This window comes from Durotheca rogersii, assembly GCF_024521655.1.
Source record: "Durotheca rogersii strain YMJ 92031201 chromosome Unknown GGS23scaffold_5, whole genome shotgun sequence".
In the NCBI taxonomy this organism is placed as follows: Eukaryota; Fungi; Ascomycota; class Sordariomycetes; order Xylariales; family Xylariaceae; genus Durotheca; species Durotheca rogersii.
In genome coordinates this window covers 1,868,681-1,884,788 of record NW_026251236.1, presented here as the reverse complement: position 1 = coordinate 1,884,788, position 16,108 = coordinate 1,868,681, and the positions used below count along the sequence as shown (strand labels likewise).

General features: G+C 54.8%; 5 protein-coding genes across 5 annotated transcripts; 1 reads left to right on the top strand and 4 right to left on the bottom strand.

Moving 5' to 3' along the window:
• Positions 1-283: 283 nt before the first annotated feature.
• Positions 284-3,997, bottom strand: GGS23DRAFT_427326 (N1221-domain-containing protein). Its single transcript, XM_051513820.1, has 7 exons — positions 2,986-3,997; positions 2,787-2,929; positions 2,646-2,734; positions 1,746-2,591; positions 1,379-1,694; positions 1,195-1,324; positions 284-1,128 (listed from the first exon to the last, which is right to left on the bottom strand). The coding sequence occupies exons 1-7, from the start codon at positions 3,750-3,752 to the stop codon at positions 330-332; spliced, it is 3,090 nt and encodes a 1,029-aa protein (XP_051374162.1). The 5' UTR covers positions 3,753-3,997; the 3' UTR covers positions 284-329.
• Positions 3,998-4,304: 307 nt separating this feature from the next.
• On the bottom strand, positions 4,305-5,691 carry GGS23DRAFT_559272 (uncharacterized protein). The gene is made up of 2 exons (XM_051515810.1): positions 5,413-5,691; positions 4,305-5,354 (listed from the first exon to the last, which is right to left on the bottom strand). Exons 1-2 carry the CDS (start codon positions 5,436-5,438, stop codon positions 4,577-4,579), a joined length of 804 nt encoding a protein of 267 aa, XP_051374161.1. The 5' UTR covers positions 5,439-5,691; the 3' UTR covers positions 4,305-4,576.
• A 1,226-nt stretch (positions 5,692-6,917) lies between these two features.
• Positions 6,918-7,990, bottom strand: GGS23DRAFT_427255 (uncharacterized protein). The gene has a single exon (XM_051513819.1). The coding sequence runs from the start codon at positions 7,798-7,800 to the stop codon at positions 7,117-7,119; it is 684 nt and encodes a 227-aa protein (XP_051374160.1). The 5' UTR covers positions 7,801-7,990; the 3' UTR covers positions 6,918-7,116.
• Positions 7,991-8,180: 190 nt separating this feature from the next.
• On the bottom strand, positions 8,181-10,458 carry GGS23DRAFT_603990 (p53-like transcription factor; the record flags this gene model as incomplete). Its single annotated transcript, XM_051519547.1, has 3 exons — positions 8,181-9,009; positions 9,158-9,520; positions 9,605-10,458. 3 exons carry the CDS (start codon positions 10,456-10,458, stop codon positions 8,181-8,183), a joined length of 2,046 nt encoding a protein of 681 aa, XP_051374159.1.
• A 3,530-nt stretch (positions 10,459-13,988) lies between these two features.
• Positions 13,989-15,067, top strand: GGS23DRAFT_559263 (uncharacterized protein). The gene has a single exon (XM_051515809.1). The coding sequence runs from the start codon at positions 14,435-14,437 to the stop codon at positions 14,762-14,764; it is 330 nt and encodes a 109-aa protein (XP_051374158.1). The 5' UTR covers positions 13,989-14,434; the 3' UTR covers positions 14,765-15,067.
• Positions 15,068-16,108: the final 1,041 nt, after the last annotated feature.

Genomic DNA, 16,108 nt, shown 5'->3' with positions numbered 1-16,108 from the left:
AATACAGTACTGTCCACTCGTAGCTTCATCCCGGCGACTATCGTTCGGATGCAGAATCGCCGATTTGCGTACTGCCTAGTGACCGATTTCGTCCCTCTCTACCCCGTCACCCGTGCTAGAAAAGGGAGAGGAGGAGGAAGTGGTCTCTTGGAGTGGTATCTTATCCGCCCAAAAATAAGTAACGGTTATCCGTTGACATACCTAACCCCAGCCACGCATTCCTGTCCAGTATGCTGAATACCTATATAGTACTCCTTGGTAGTAGTCCGGCTCTGACTGAGCTGCCACGGGGATACTCGCGCGTCCTCTGCACTCTCCGGTGGAAATGTTCAGCCGTAAGCGGAACCGTGCCCGAGGTGCTCCCACTCGCCGCCATTCAGACTCTCCACCTGACCTACGTCAGCCCATACGTCAAGCTTTTCGAGCTCGCGCTTGAAGAAGTCCTGCTCGTTTCGGAGTGCTTCTCTAATCTCTGGCGCCATCTGGTCCGGATATCTCCGCACATTGAACCAATGGGTCAAGCTTCGGAGCGCCTGCTCGAGAGGGAGCGCGTCGTCGATTTCCGTCTCCAGGTCACCGCCCGCCAGCCACTCGTCTCGGAGCTCGGGCCGGCAGTGTAGATACACCGCCGTGATGACACGCATGTTGCTCTGCCGCCACTTACGGCCGCAGTAGGGCACTTGATTCTTGAAGAGCTTGAGCGTATAGAGCCGCAGCTCATTCTGCGGCACCTTGAGGGATTTGCGTATGATGTTCGACGACTTATACTGTACGAGTAGTAAGTTACGGTGGGCCTTGTTCTTGCAAATCTTCTGCATGATCCGCAGGTAGTTGATGAGTGAGAAGAAATTGCGGCGCGAAAAGTCCGTGATAGGCTCCTTTGGTAGAGGATTCACTGGATAACCTAGCTCGTCTACTTCGGGGCGAGCGGGTACTTGGCCCTCGTTGTTGCTCACGGCCTCGCTTCCTTCTGCCGACGCCCCTGCTTGTTCCGGTGGCGATCGCCGCCTTTTTATAGGTGGTGGCGCGGCCTCATCATCGCTTTCATATTCGGCGCCATCGGCCCCGGTTACCTCTGCTGGCGGTCTCTCCGCTGGAGCGGCGCGGTCGTTGCAGAATTGAAAGAAACTGGAAGAGGTGAGACATGCTGCAAGTTGATCCAGCCTGCCAGAGGCCTGAGGGGGAGGTGTTTACCTATATTCAACACGATCGGCCCTACTATCGACTACCTGTTGAATGTCCTGATGCGCGAACAGCTTCAGGACAAGGGGTAGATAATTCGAGTCCAGCAGTAGTTGCCCCAAGTATTCAAACTTCAAAATATCTGAGCAGGATCTGATTAGCTAGGTCTACTAGCATCGGGGCTCGAGGTACCAACGCGAAACTTTCAGCCATTTGAGAAGCAAAAGAATAATTCCCGTAGCCGCTTTCGATTCGATTTCTCTGCACCTAGTAGCATCGATCTCCTCCAAGGAAAGCTCGGCGCCGTCGTGATTTGGCGAGTTGTTGACGCCCGAGGAGCTGTCTTGAGACCTGTACGTAGCAGGCCCGCCGTTGACCCGAGTTTGGTTGATCCCAGAGATCCCAGATTGCTGCGGGCCACCGTTAGGAAGGGCGATGCACGCGGTCACATTGAACAATACGCCCTTCATGAGGACTATAACCAGGGATTGAAGCTGCGGCAGAACAGCGGCCTGCGGGCATTTAGTAGCAATCCCCCAAGATCGAGGCTTACACACACTCACGTAAAACGACTCGATAGCCTCCAGCCGTCGCTTGACCTTTGGGTCCACGTTTGGGTCGGGTCCATAGTCAATCTCGGCTCCTCGGGCTTTCGTCCGTCGCTTTTCGATCGTTTCGAGAAGCTTCTCGTCATCGACATCGTCATTTAGAGATAGGGCGTCGAGGTCTAGATCTTCTATATCATCGTCTGAAGGGTCCCAGCCTCTCTCAAACTTTTGAAATCTCTCGCGCTCTTCCCATAGCTGCCTCGTAGCTCGGGTCATGCGCACTCGCCTCGAGAAGAGCTCGCCGGCTTCGAGGATGGACGCGGGCACGTCGCTACCTTCCCATTTCCGACCGACAAGGGAGTCCTGAAGGCCGGCCGTACCCTTGCCACCTGCGCTGTTGCTGGTAGCATCCAACGGCGGATACATGAACGGAAAGTTCTGGTTTGTCTGGTAGTTCTGCTTTTTGCCTCCTTTTCCTCCAGCGGCCGGGGACGGCGGGGGGGACGGCGCTGGGGTGGCGATGTGGACGGGTTGGTGTAGGATCGAGGCCCCACCGTTCTGCATACCTGGGGGCGCGGGAATGATCCCATTCGAGCTATTATTTCTAGTGGAATGGTTTGGTAACGGGGGCAGGAGAGAGGTATTTTCTGCTTCGAGAGGCAATAATGGTTGGGGAGGTACGTATGCTGGGTATTTTGAGGTGATCTCTCTTCGGAAGACATGGTAGTCTAGAGGTGTGGTCGTGATAAGATCCTTCTCCTTGTCGTCCGTAGCCGTTTCTCTAAGAGCCTTCTTGGTGTCCATAATCTCGTTGGACCCGCCAAATTCAAGAAGAATCGACTTCCACAAAAGCAAAAGAGTCTACCCGGCGTCAGCAGGGCTTGCGGGAACCAGGCAGGTAAGGAGCACGCCTACCTGAGATGCGGGTAAGATGTTAACTTCCTGCCATCGTAGTTTTGCAGACGCCGTGAGCATGAAGATGGTCAGATGAGGTTCCAATTCCACTACAGGTCTTAGTTCGAGGTTTAGTACGCGTCCCTAGAACCGAGAACTTACGAAGCTTTTCGCACACGGTACCCATGCCGTCCTGGTCGTTCAACGTTTCCTGTATACACATGTACATGATGGTCATCAAGTTCATAAGTTCGTCCTGGGCCTCCTGCAGGCTATTTCCCTGTGGCCGAAGGGATTCATCTACCCTGCACGAACACGAATGAGCGCGGCGCCGCTAGTTAGGGCTAACATAGCGACATACCATAATGATTCGTAGGCGTTGCGCAAGGCTGCCCATATGACGGGGATGCCATCCCACTGTGCGATGAGCTTGACACTGGCATTAATCGCAGCAAGCTGCGCAGGGGCGGCTACGCTTCGAATCTTCGCTCTGTCACCGGTGGGGGCAGCGCCGGCGGTGTCTGCCCATCGGCCGAGAACAAGATACGTGAGCCTCCCGATCGCGGCGACACGGGTGGCGGTGTCGTCAGCCTTAACTCCGTCCAGAGCTTGCAGGATAAAATGTGTCCTAATCTCGTCGTCGGCCTGGTCCCAGGTGATTTCATCCTGCCTGGCAGCGATATCGTGTTCCCATTGCCACTCGAAGGCTCGCTGGGCAGAGTTCAACCGAATCCATTGCCAAAACTGGTAGACAAACCACTCCTCGATCTCCTCCGCATGGGGGGCGGTGTCTGAGTATTTGAAGTCGTACGCAACGGGTTCTAGGCGGGGGAACTCGGAGACTATACGCCTCAGCTGCGCGAGGGAGAGCGAGTCGGGCGGCTGGCTGGCTGGTGGCGGAGGGAGCTGTGCGGGCGGAAGGGGTTGGCTCTGGTTTCGTTGCAGCGGTGGTCGAGCGGGCTGGCGGCCGGGTGCGGTGCCGGCTGTGTTGGGTCCGAGGTCAGCAACGCCCGTGTCTGCCACATCCACTGGGCCCTTGGGTGGATCGGCGCCGTCGTCGGCGGCTTTCAACGGCCACAGCGAATTCATATGTCTTGACGCGTTGCGGGGCTTAGAACGCGGTGGCATTTAAATGGACATAATGAGCGACGAGAGCGATGAGTTGGGGACGAACACGCATCTCTTTTGGAAGCGGAAGCGAAGAACCCAGTGGCCAGCGGTTCACAGGACGATAACAGGTGGTAGTAGTTCCGATCAAGTTGCTGCGGACCCGGCACTGGACCGACATCCAACAAATATGAGAAATCAGGAAAACTTAGGCCTGGCAGACACCACACGTGAATATCGATATGTGCTGGAAACACATCCCCAGGTGGCCAAGGGGGTACGTACTTGATAAGGTAACCTCCATCCATGCCAAAGGACCTGCCCAGGTGCTTAGGGAGTAGGTACCTGTCTCCCACACTACGCCTTAGGTACATCCCTCCTGCCAGTTGCAGCTCGCTTGTACCTGCCCTCCGTATGAGTACAACGTACCCGGTTGCGTACCTAGAAGCCTGAGACATGCCTGCCTGCCTAATCAAGGGCGCAAGGGTGTAGATGTGGCTGTGTCAGGGAGATGGAAGCGAGCATGGGCCATGTACCTACCTAGGTACCTCTTACCCACCTTAGGTACCTCCTACCCTAAGTACCTGTACCCGAGGTACCCAATCCCCAGAATGACGTGGTGTGGTGTGGCGTCAATCGGCACCTACCTCTCTTATGTACATACTACTATGAGTAGTAGGTAGGTAGGTACCTAACCTAACGCATGCTCCGCGCGAGCCCGCCCCAAGTACCTGGATACCTGGCTCCTGGTCCATACCTACCTGCCTTGGTAGGTACTTCATATAGGTTAGGTACCTTAAATACACCTAAGACAACAACCATCAGCTCCGAGAGGTGAAGAATCTCTAGATTTCCGGGCTACCACCATCACTACCCTGTCCGGAAACTACCTCGTCTTTTGCGCCCTGTTTCTTCTCGTGCTCCTTGGCTCTCCGCTTTAGCTTCCTCTGTCTATTCAGCCTCTTCTTCTTCTCCTTTAGGCACTCCTCCTTCTCGGCAGCACGTTGTTTTGTCGTCTCTTCGTGCTCCTTTTTGGCTTTCTCGCGATTCCTGAGAATTATCCTGCGTTTTTTACCCGGCCTCTTCCTCTTGTGTGTTCCGGCAGTAGTCGTAGCACCGGCGACAGAATTATCCGGGACAGCTCTCATTCTCTTGGAGACGATAGAGATGGCCGTTACTCTCCACGGCTTTTCGAGCCCCCAACGCCTCTTTAAAGCATCCTGGAGGAGGTATTCCGCACTCACAGCCGCCGCCCGGAATCTCTTTACCGCGCCGGGCGAGGGGTCCCCCGCGAAATAATACGAAGCCGGCCGTCTGGCGACGACAAATGCGCCATTGCCCCGGTCTCCTGCGGCGGCATTCTGGGGTTCGAGCACTACCGTGTGCGATGCGCCTTCGCCCTTGAATAACCGGAACACGAAGGCTTCTTTCCCGGCGTCGCCAGCGTCTTCGGCCGCACCTGTCGGGGGCTGCTGCGATTCGATAGCTGTATCTGGCGCGAAGCTGATGTCCAGCAAGCCGGATAGCTGGGCGTTTAATTTCCTACGCAGGGAGAAGTCCCACTGCTCATCCGACACCGGCTCGTCCTCGGAGGCGGAGTCGCACAAATCCCCGCGCCGGACCCTGCGAAAGACACTATTGGTTTTATGGGGAGGAAAGGGGCAGCCGTGAGGACACGTACCGTTTGGCGTCCGGGACGTCGAACATGGTGCGCTACGTGGTAGGCCAATACCGGGAGGCAGTACGCGGGACCCGACCTCGACTCGAATCTACGTAGAAGGTGGTGAGGGAGAGCGTGGTAGGCTTGGGTTAGGAAGACGAGGTTGCCGCGAATGAGGCTGGTGGAGGAAGAAACTCTGCAACTTCTCTCTTACATAACACCCACGTCTGCCAGCCTGGCTTACACGTACCTAGGTAGGTGGGAGGTAGGTTAGGTACATACCACCTTGACTTCATACCGCGCTTTGGCCACGTACAACTCGTAAGTTCTATCACGCACCTCGAAGTACCAAGTACCTGGACCTATAAAGGTACCTGTGGGGCTTGCCTACCTCCTAGGGGGGTTAGGTACCTAACCTACCTACGTACCTAAGTATCTATGCTCGTTTCGCCCACATGGCCGGTCCTCGTTTCGGTCCCGGCAGTTTGGAACGTCGCGAATCCCACCTGTCGCCGGAGCGAGTTGCTGGCCAATCTGGCGTACGCCTCCCGACCCGATAGGAGTAGCATCGTCAACTTCCGCTCCGTCGTGCTCCTCTTCCGCATTGCTAGCCGAGCTGCACCGACCGTGCACTTCCTGCTTATCGCCGATCTACGCCTATATTCGTATTGTCCGTACCCCCCAATTGATGAATCAGGCACGCACCCGCTCTCTGCCATAGTTTGATACCTCGTGTACCTTGCTATGTCTGACGTTAATCAAGTGTATACCTCCCTTAGGTGGGCAACCAAGGAGGCCGGTAGGTACCGTAGGTAGGTACCTAATGTCAGCGAGGGGGGTTGTTGTAGAGTACATCTACCTAGGTAGGCAGGTAGAGTGTACCTGCGCCCACGAGCTATAGTATGCATCTCTATACCTTAGGTACCTTCCCGTGTGCCACGTAGTATACCTCCTGTCCGGTGTATTGCACGCGCCTAAGGCAGGTACCGGTATGCGAATCGCCCGGCAGGAAGCCACGATACGGCCGCAACAGAGAGAAGGGAAAAAGCAAAAGACGGCAGGTGCGGGTTGGGATGGATGCGTGCACAAGAAGCGGGTCGAGGCACAAGAAGCTTCCAGTATAATTTCGTCGCTTGATGCCTACCTGCTGGTCATCTCCCCGCCGTCCCTCTCGTCCCTCCTCCTCCTCTATACAGCGTACCTCGTCGTCTTCTCACCTAAGCTTCTTGCTTCACCTCACCTCCCTCTCCCCCCATTCGTATGGCCGTTCGTACGTAACCACGATACACTAAGCCGGCCCGGGCTTACTAGCCATCACGACGATTAGCCTCTTTTTCCGATACTACGTCGAGGGTAGCTGTCGCTAGAGCACTCAGCTTCTGCCGCGGTCCCCGTCCCGGCTCGCGTACTCTTGAGCTAGTGCGACATGTTAGCCCGTGCTAGATGATGATAGTCGCTCTATGGGGCAGTTGAAGCCATTCAGCTTTGGCTGGCTGGTGCTTTAGTCTCATACCGCCCCCCCCTGGCGGCTGAAAGCTGAAACACGGATCCCGACGTCTTCTCATCTCTATATCAGGACCCTCGGTTCTGCGCGCTATCACAGTATATATAGGGTGGATGTGTCGGCTGGCAACCTAGTTGTTGGGGTTTTCCAAGGATGTCGTAGATATCAATTCCACTTATCAACCCGGCCGTTTCGTCTACGCAGGGGCTGAACTCTCTCTTCTAGTGCCGATCCCACGCCTTATAAACCGCCAGGCGAGCGAGACACCAGTCCTGAGGACAAAGCCATACTTTACACACCCCGGCCTGTAACCATCTCATCTCGGAGGGATCGGCTTCCCACGAGCCTGGCGCAATCACGTTCCGCTTGACGGCGTATGGTGCCGCCCCGAGAGGAGAGAAAACTGGATTATTAACAGGTCCGCCATGAATATCGATAGAATATGGGAGGGTTCCTCCATCGCCTAGCTTAACGACAATGATAATGACAACTACCACGCCAGGAATCCCACCTACGGCGTCATGAATCCAAGTCGCTTGGAAACAACAATATGGCCGCCTGGTTCGTTTTCCCTTTCTGCGGGCTGCGTGACACGTAACGACGATGGTATAGCATGGTACGCTTAGTACGAACGAGGGGGGGATATCGACAACAGAAGATCCGCAACGCAAAAGGATAACAACATGATGTAGGAGACAGAAAGAAACCAACTCCGGAGATCTGAATGCCGACCCGTCTCTGCGAATGTCTGAGTATGTGCTGTACCGTTCAAACATAGTGGAAGGGTCGCGCTCGCGGTAAGCGAAGGACACGAATGAGCATCGATATAGGAAAAAATCACCAGATACGCTGCTGGACAACGAGCACGACAGCGGCTGCGCTTTTGCCCTTGCACGGATACGCATGATCCACTTGTTCCGCCGTCTTTCGCCTTTGCCAATCCTCCATCCCACCTTTCCGCTTGACCCGAGTCCTCTGCCGAGGGTGAGGAAATCCCGGGATCAGCTTTTGGCCCCTTGTCTTCCACCACGGATTTGGAATAAGAAAGAATAACGAGCTTTTGATTAAATACTATACAGCGGTCCTGAGTCAAGAGCCGCACTTTTATACCGCAAAGAGAGAGTCGTCGCCCCTCCGATTCCCATGCGCAGGCATCCGCTTCCTATGCATGCGCGCGCCGCTCCTCGACTCTCCGACTCTCTGCGGTCGGGAATGGGAACCATGCCCAGATTCAGCAAGCCTCGTACCCGCCTTCGAACCATCGCTTTTTTTATCGATTCGGTCTTCATGTTGGGCTCCACGAATAGTGGTTTATAGTAGAGGCGTAGCTCCCCGGTGGTGGAGGATGCTCGCTCTTACCAGGGAACGCGTAGGGCCGACTGCTCTCGGAGCTTGTTGCACCACCGTTATGATACGCGTGGATGCTGCTGGGTTCGCCGGCTGTGGTCGTCCACGACGTCGAAGGCGGGTAGTAGTCGCGCGGTGGCGGCGGTTGTGACTGCTGCGGTGGCGGTTGCTGGGTGTGGCCGCCCGCCGAGGACGGGGCGCCAGTCGAACCGGCCCCGCCGGCCCCGGAAGAAGTGCCATTCGCGCTGTCTGTGCTGTAAGCCGAAGCCGAACTCAGCTCGCTGGAATTATTGTTGACCGATACGTATCCGGACGGCCCGTACCGGTACTCGGAAGAAGCGTCGTTGCTGTTGCTTATGGAGCTGGTGCTGGGTATAGATTGGTGACTGGCGTGGCGTGGGCTCTTGGCCGGGCGCGGGTTTGAGTCCACGTATCGCGGCACGCTTAGGCTTCCGTGGTCCGAGCTGCTTCCCATCGACGTCGTTGTTACCGATAGCTGTGGCGGGGCCGATGTTCCCTGCACATATGCGTATTGCGTCCGGATAGCGGGCGGTTGCTGCTCCGTCGCGGCCAGGGACAGTTGCATCGACGGCATGGACGTCTGCATAGGGATTTCCTGAGGCTCCTGCGTGAAGCTTGATGTTCCAGAGAGGGGCATCTTCTGGTATGAGTCCGCCGGGATGCTCGCTGGCGGGTAGCTGGCTGTAGCGGAAGCTGGCATTCCGGATAGGGGTAATTGGCTAGGCGGATTCCAACTAGGGTACGAACTTGAAAAATTGGGTCAGCTGCGATGTCCAAAGAGGGATACTAAAATGGACCACCCGTTCCCGCTCATCTCGCCCAAATCGTACATCGTAACGAAGCGTTTCAGGACCGTGGATGGTCCCTCGACCAGGATACAGAAAGAGGACCTACTTGGATCTCATCGCCATCGGGCTTCCTGGGAGCTTCGACGCGTTGAAGGTAAACGCCGTCCTCGGTAATTCGAGATTCAGCCCCCGCAGCTTCGGGTCTTGAGGCTTGACTGTTAGGGGGCCCGCGACGATACCCAATCCCGTCTCTACCAGCGCTTGCCCTCGTGAGCCGGCGCTGGATCCCAGGAGGGGAATCTCCTTCCGGGCCTGAAAGTTCCGTGGACTCCGTCCCCGCACTACTATAGGCGCCGTCGTCGATTCTGTCAGGACAACCTTTGACCCGTTCGTCAACGTGCCCACCACCTTGAGATGCAGCACGAAATGCTGCTGAAGTTCTTTCCTCCTCCCGTTGTTCGCCGTTGCTCTGCAAAGCAAGTTAGTGCATGTGTCCCCTCAATCCCGGCGCGCACGACACGGGATTGGCAGGATGAAGAGCAGGCATCCTTACATTCTGAATTGTAGCCGGCGCCATCCGATAGGATACACGGCATATTCGCCGTCAGCCTCCTGCCCGTCGTCTGGGAACGGGATCAATGGCAGAGACGGAGGCTCTTGATCGGGCGTCTGAGGCAATTCCGGCGAGTTTGGAGGCGGCGTCTTCCACGGAATCACAATGAGCCTCACTGGATGGCCATCAACCGATTCGATAGCGGAAATGGTAACTTCTGTGCTGTTCACGGGGACGGTCTCTCCCGTCTCGGGTAGTATCACGGAGAGCTGCCCTCGCGGGGTGATGAGGGAACCGCTGATCTGAAACAAGTTTCTTCGGTAGCACGTCAGCTCCGGCTGCAGGATTGCACCGTCGCTCGTGCTCGACGGCATCTCCGAGAGGAAGAACATGCCGTGCAGCTGTGCGGAGAGCTCGAGCTGCTGTATCCGGCCATGCTGGTCGACTATGGTATGCTTGTCCTGGACCCTTCGGAAGGAGAGCAACTTGTGGTCGTGGTTGACAGTGATCTTGGAGCCGTCATCTCGCAGGTCCTGCACAATCTCCTGGTACGGAGGGTGCTCACTAGGCTGGTGCGGTCTCTTGAGGTTAGGGAAGCTGTGGTGTTGCGTTAAAGAGGGCTGTGGGTATCTGTCAAAGGCATCCGATTCCTCCTGCGGATAGCGAGGGTAGGGGTAAGGGTGATCGATGGTAGGGTGGCTGCTCCGTGGTCGTCCTGGATGCTGCGAGGACGTCGTCGAAGGGTGCGAGAGATTTGAGTCCATGGGATTGGGGAATCGAGTTGATAGGGATACCGGACCGCCATAGTTCGACCAAAGACTACTATGCGTTGGCTCCGTCTTCAACTCTGCCATGGTCGCCGTCAAAGTCGTTGTGGTTGACATGGGAACATAGGTCCCAGCCCGCTCCCAAGACCTTTCCGCGCACGCCGCAAGCGATCAACCGAGAGCACTCTCTTCCTTCGCGTTTTTCCTCGATTCTCCTTCTCCGGACAGCAGAGACGTTCTACTCAGAACATCAGGCCCACGATACTTGATGGCTAACTGATGTTCAAGCTAAGGGCTCATCCGAGTTTCCAATCTTGCCGAGGTCAACCCCTTGATGGAAGAGGCAAGGCTTCTGTTTTTTTTTTCGTGTAAAGGTAGGTGAAGTCAGAATAAAGTGACCGTCGAAAGAAGGTAAGGTTGCAGGCCGAAGTGTACTTGTATGGGATGGGACGGGATACGGTAGGATAGATGTCGCCTCTGAGGAGACTGTTTTGTGCAGCAGACGGCATTATCCACTACCCTGGGGGGGCACGTTTAACAGTTACGGGTCCTAGCCAAGCGGAGGTAGCCCAGGTCCAGGTCTAAAGACTGTCAACGAGGAAGCAGGGTGTGACTTGGGGGTCTGGTACAGAGACTTTTAGTACAACTTGCATGGGTTTAGAGTACAGTGCATGCAGCCCGACTGGGAAGGAGAACGGAGCTAATGGCGATCTGGCTGGGGGGGAGAGGGGGGGGACCAGAGATACAGGGCCCTCAGTTCTGGCCGGGACTTGGTTGATAGGCACAGGATAACGTTGGCAACAAGCTTGTTTCTCCGGACCTACGAAGAACGCCATCACGACTGTCCAAGGAGGAAGAGGTTCGAGATACCCACGACGGGCAGAGACCCTGCTCGTCTTCGACGGCACGGTCCTACGACGGCCAGCCTGTATAATCACGGCCAGCAACACCAGAAGGACCAACAGGTCGAAACAACAGCACGGTCACAACTATAACAGAGCTAAGAACGTATTGTTAATAGCTACATATGTAGGTACGTACGTTATATACAAGCTAGATAGATTATACTGTATTATACTGAACAGTACATAGACTAAACGGCAGGACGGCCCATAAGAACCTTCATCCGTCTGCCGACTCGGACAGGGGATGAGGCATGTGCCTCAGTCAAGTACCCTTCTTCCCCCAACGTCCAGTAACAAGCTTGGCCTGGCTGCTGTGGGTGAAAATGACGGCAAATTCGTCTCTCCCTCTCTCTCGATGCGCCGTGTGAGATAGAGTGTGTGTGCGAGAACGGGCGAGTGTGTGCGTGCGAGTGGATTGGGGGGGGGGGGGGGGAGACGGAGTAGGCAGGTAGAGAGTACTATCGAGCATGGATCGTATGGAGGCACGGGGGGGAACCTATCGACAAGAAGGCTAGCTAGAACCATTCAGACGATGCCCTTGTCAAAATAAAAGCCCCTCCATGCATCTTCTATCCAATGCTGGCCCTGGCCCCCAACAGGGGAGGTCCTGATTAGTTAGGAAATCCTCCGACGGCTCTTTGCTAGGTGCGTAGAGGAGGGCCCGCTCTTTTTCTAGAATGGCCGTTGGACATATCCGCCGATGAAGAGCCAGAAGGGAAAGGCGCGAGGACATGGGGTGCCGCAGACATTTACGGTACAGTAAAATATCGGTTCACGAGATTGCTCTCAGGCTAGGGGACCAGGGGGATGCGGCGGGGATCCAGTAAGCTCGCTTCGCAAAAAGCGCACATAAGGACCGACCCATGTCATGTATCCGCTACCTTATTATGTATGTATTCTTAAGGTTACTTTCGCTGCCAATGTCACCAAGGGGAGGCTGCTTGTTCTCTCTCTGGCTTTGCCCGCTTTGCTCTGCTCGAGTTCGCCGCCTTGTTAATAGCAGCCGACCTGATATAGGGGAGTGATATGATAGCGGCCCCCCTCGGCCCACGAACCGGAACTGGAGATGGGAAGGCAATAGACGAACGGACAGACGACGCCAATATCAGGGAATTTCGCTTGCATGCCCGATTTCATCTCTGCTCGCCGCTTAACAGCGAGGAAGACCCGAGATGAAGCGTCTTCTCTGTCTGTCTGTCTCTCTCTCTCTCTCGCGCGCGCGCCCGCCTCTCTCCTTCTCTGTTCAATCACAAGAGCCAGGTGAGTGGGCCGAGGGGAGGGGTCCAGAGACGAGAGAGACGAGGAGAGAGATATGTACATAGAGACGAAGATGCATTATATAACCAGGAAGTGAGATTAAAGATTGGTGCTCCAGCGGCAAGTAATGGGGAGCTAGTCCACGCAACCGTCGCTCGCCCGTTCAGCCTTCTATACACCCACAACATACACACGTATACATACGCATATACATATACGCGTACACCCATAGTTACAGACAATGCAATAGTTACAATACAATACGCTACGGGGGAGCAAAGATGAGTATGTCAACATGTTTTGTCTGCCTATCCGCCTATACTTACCTCAGGTACTTACTCACATACGTGCCCAAGGTAGGCAAGGTAGAAAAGACGTACGTCTATATGTACACGCATACAGTATAGGTGGGTAACGAACTGTAGGCTGGTTCTCGAGAGTACGTAGAATGCGGAGGATAACAAGAAGTACACGGATCATAACGCATTCACCACATTCCCGATTTGGATCAGCGTGCCTAGCAAGAGATCCACAGCTGGACAAACCCGGCGCGCCACTTCGGAGGCCATGTAAGCTTTTGGAGGGTACCACAGCAGTTCGATAGGAGAGTATTGTACGTAGGTATGTGTGGGTGGATGGATGGATGGGCGGGTGGATGAGGTGGGTGGGTGGACGAGTGTATGTACATATATGTATGCATGGGCAATACAGGCGCAGGCGGGCGGGAAGTTGACAGGAGGTTGCTTGATGGGCTCCCTTCCAGGGGGGGGGGGGAGGGAGAGGAGAGAGGGGGACTTATACACACACATCTACACACATAGGGAGGTATACCTATACCTATACCTATACATATGCCTATATATATATTTATATATACGTCCACACACACACGGCTTTGCCCATATCATCCTACCACGATACTCGACGCAGCAGCCGCATCCTCTCTGTGCTCGCAGCGATGGATGGATGGATGGAACTGGGCCGCCGAGCCGCGAGACGAAGCCCCTGGTTGGAGAAGATAGGAGATCAGGATTAGGTGGCTATCCCGTCGAGGGGCCTCGACCACGGGCATTCATGCTAATAGCTAATAAAAGGGACCCGTGGGATCGTTATCACGAGAGGAAAGCGAGTTGAATAAAAAAAATTAAAAATAAAATAGCAATAATTACTTGGGGTGTTCAAGACATACATCCCGAAAGAGCTGGCCGGCTTACTCGAGTGCCAGCCGTGTCTGTACCACATAGCATATAACATAACATGTCCGCATACGTAGAGAACCAAAACTCGCGCCCTATCGCAATTCTTCGGAGACCTTCGCTTGTATGCGGTTTCGTGACCGTGATCTCATTCGACGGCCTGGTTCTTGGAGCGTACGGGCGGGATATGTATTGCTTCTAAAATAGGTGGGATGAGAGAGACATAAGAAGAAAAGGAAGAAGAAGAAGAAGAACAAAACAAGCTAGGAATAAGTCAGCCAGCCAGCCAGCCAGCTCCCTCACGCGAAGCGAATGCAGGTGATATCGACTCGGGCGTCTTCACGAGCTGCTTGCTGCTACCAGCGGCGACCACCACCAACCAACCAACCAACCAACACCGCTGCTACTCACCACCACCCTCCCTCGGGCTCTCTCCTCGTTAGCCACCCCTACCCGCGATCGCGATGCACACACACACACACGCACACGCATTCGCATTCCTCCTGCGTAGAGAGACCGCACGGTAGATGATATTGCCTCAGGGCAAAGTTTTGCGCGCAAGGCTCTGGAATGCTACCTAGTCTCTCTCTCTCCCCTCCCCCCCCTTTTTTCTCTGTCTCTTTTTTCTTTCGCTCTGCCCTCCCTCCCCTCACCCGGAAGGTCTGGAGTCCTCCTCCTGAACGGTAGCATCGACCAATATGTTATATGTATGTGCTCGTACATGTACATATCGTACCTACATGCCTCTATGTATGTACACTCATTCCCGTGCATCCAACAGCTACATACATATACGCACATCGAAACATAGAACATAGAGGCATACATATATACCTGCCTACATGTATGTGTTTATACCCACATGCGTACATACATTGGGGAGGGAGGGTACGTAAGAGGCAAGCTTCGCCTTTTCCTAATCTGAACGATCATATGTATGCACATGTATATATATGCCATCCCGTGGCCATGCCATGCCGTTCCAATGTCCGCCCATACGCATTAGTAAGGTCCAACCAACCTTGTCGATCTTGACAGATGCCCAGAGTTGGACAGAAAGAAAAGAAAGAAAGAAAAAGAGAGACGATCCAAGGTTCAGTGCTACGTAAGGGGGGGTTTTGTACCGAAAGGGAAAAATGAAGCCGGCAGATCGCGCTACGAAGATGGGCTACGAATCGATTTGCGGTTTAGGTCCAAAATGCCATCGTTTCCCGTTGCCACATACATACATATGTAGGGGACAACGGTCGAGCTAGCCTCGTTTCGGTTCGTTCATTCGCCCGTCCCTCCGTAGAACAGGAACTGAGGTGGGTTGGGGACGGAGGAGGGGGGTTAGGGGGGAAAGGATGAGGAGTAGGAAGATCAGAAGAGGAGAAGCAGGAGGAGGAGAAGGGAGGGTCTGGCCTATGCTGTACTCTGATCTGCTGCTGCTGCTGGCCGCTCTCCTGGTCTGGGCTGCGTGGGCGTGCGCAACGCGCGCCCCCGGCATGGGACAGGGACCAGGTTGGTAACTGTCAAGTCAGGGGAAAATGGCACCGGACATTTTCCGCATTTTGGGGGGGCCTGTCCCTCTCTGTCCCTCCCTCTCTCTCTATCTCTGTACGTAGCACGCCCCCCCGGCCCTCTTCTGTTCTCTTGTTACGTATTCTCTGTCCGACATATGTATGAGTATGTACACGGCATCCCTAAGCGCCTTACCTGCCTGCGCAGCTCATCCTCATCTACCTCTTGCTTACCGAATCGCTGTGCTCATAAACCAAGGTTAGGTAGGTACTACATGCCATATACACATATGTGCATACTGTACGTCCGTACATACGTAGATGTTCATCGCAGATACCGTAGTATTTTCGCCGCAGCGTTGAAGAGTAGCGTAGCTCGGATCCGTAGGCGTATGTACGTTATGTATGTAGGTACTACCTCTCCACGGCGACCAAACCACATGGCTTGGTTGCTTCGAGCTCTCCTAGTTTCTATGTACGTTCTTTCTCCTGTGGTAGGTGTGTAGGTAGGTAGGTAGGAGGTAGGTAGTCGACAACAACTTTTTTTTTCTTTTTCTTTCCCTATTCCCTCTCCCCTTATGCCCCTCCCCTCCTCCGCCTCGTCTCTCCTCCTCCCACCTCCCACCCCTGATCCCGCCGCGAAGGGTTTCAAGGAACGTCCCCTCTGACACTAAACCTTAGTTGAGTGGCATCGAACTTGGGCCATCCACATTCTCTAACACATACATACACCGGTACTGCTTGTCTTGACGCTCCTCGGACGATGTTGCAGGGAGGGTAGGCAGGTAGGTACCTGTAGGCTAGGTTCGTGTGTCTGCGGCACACCCATACAGAACATGCGCATCTTACCAATACGAGTAGACGGCCCATGGCCCGT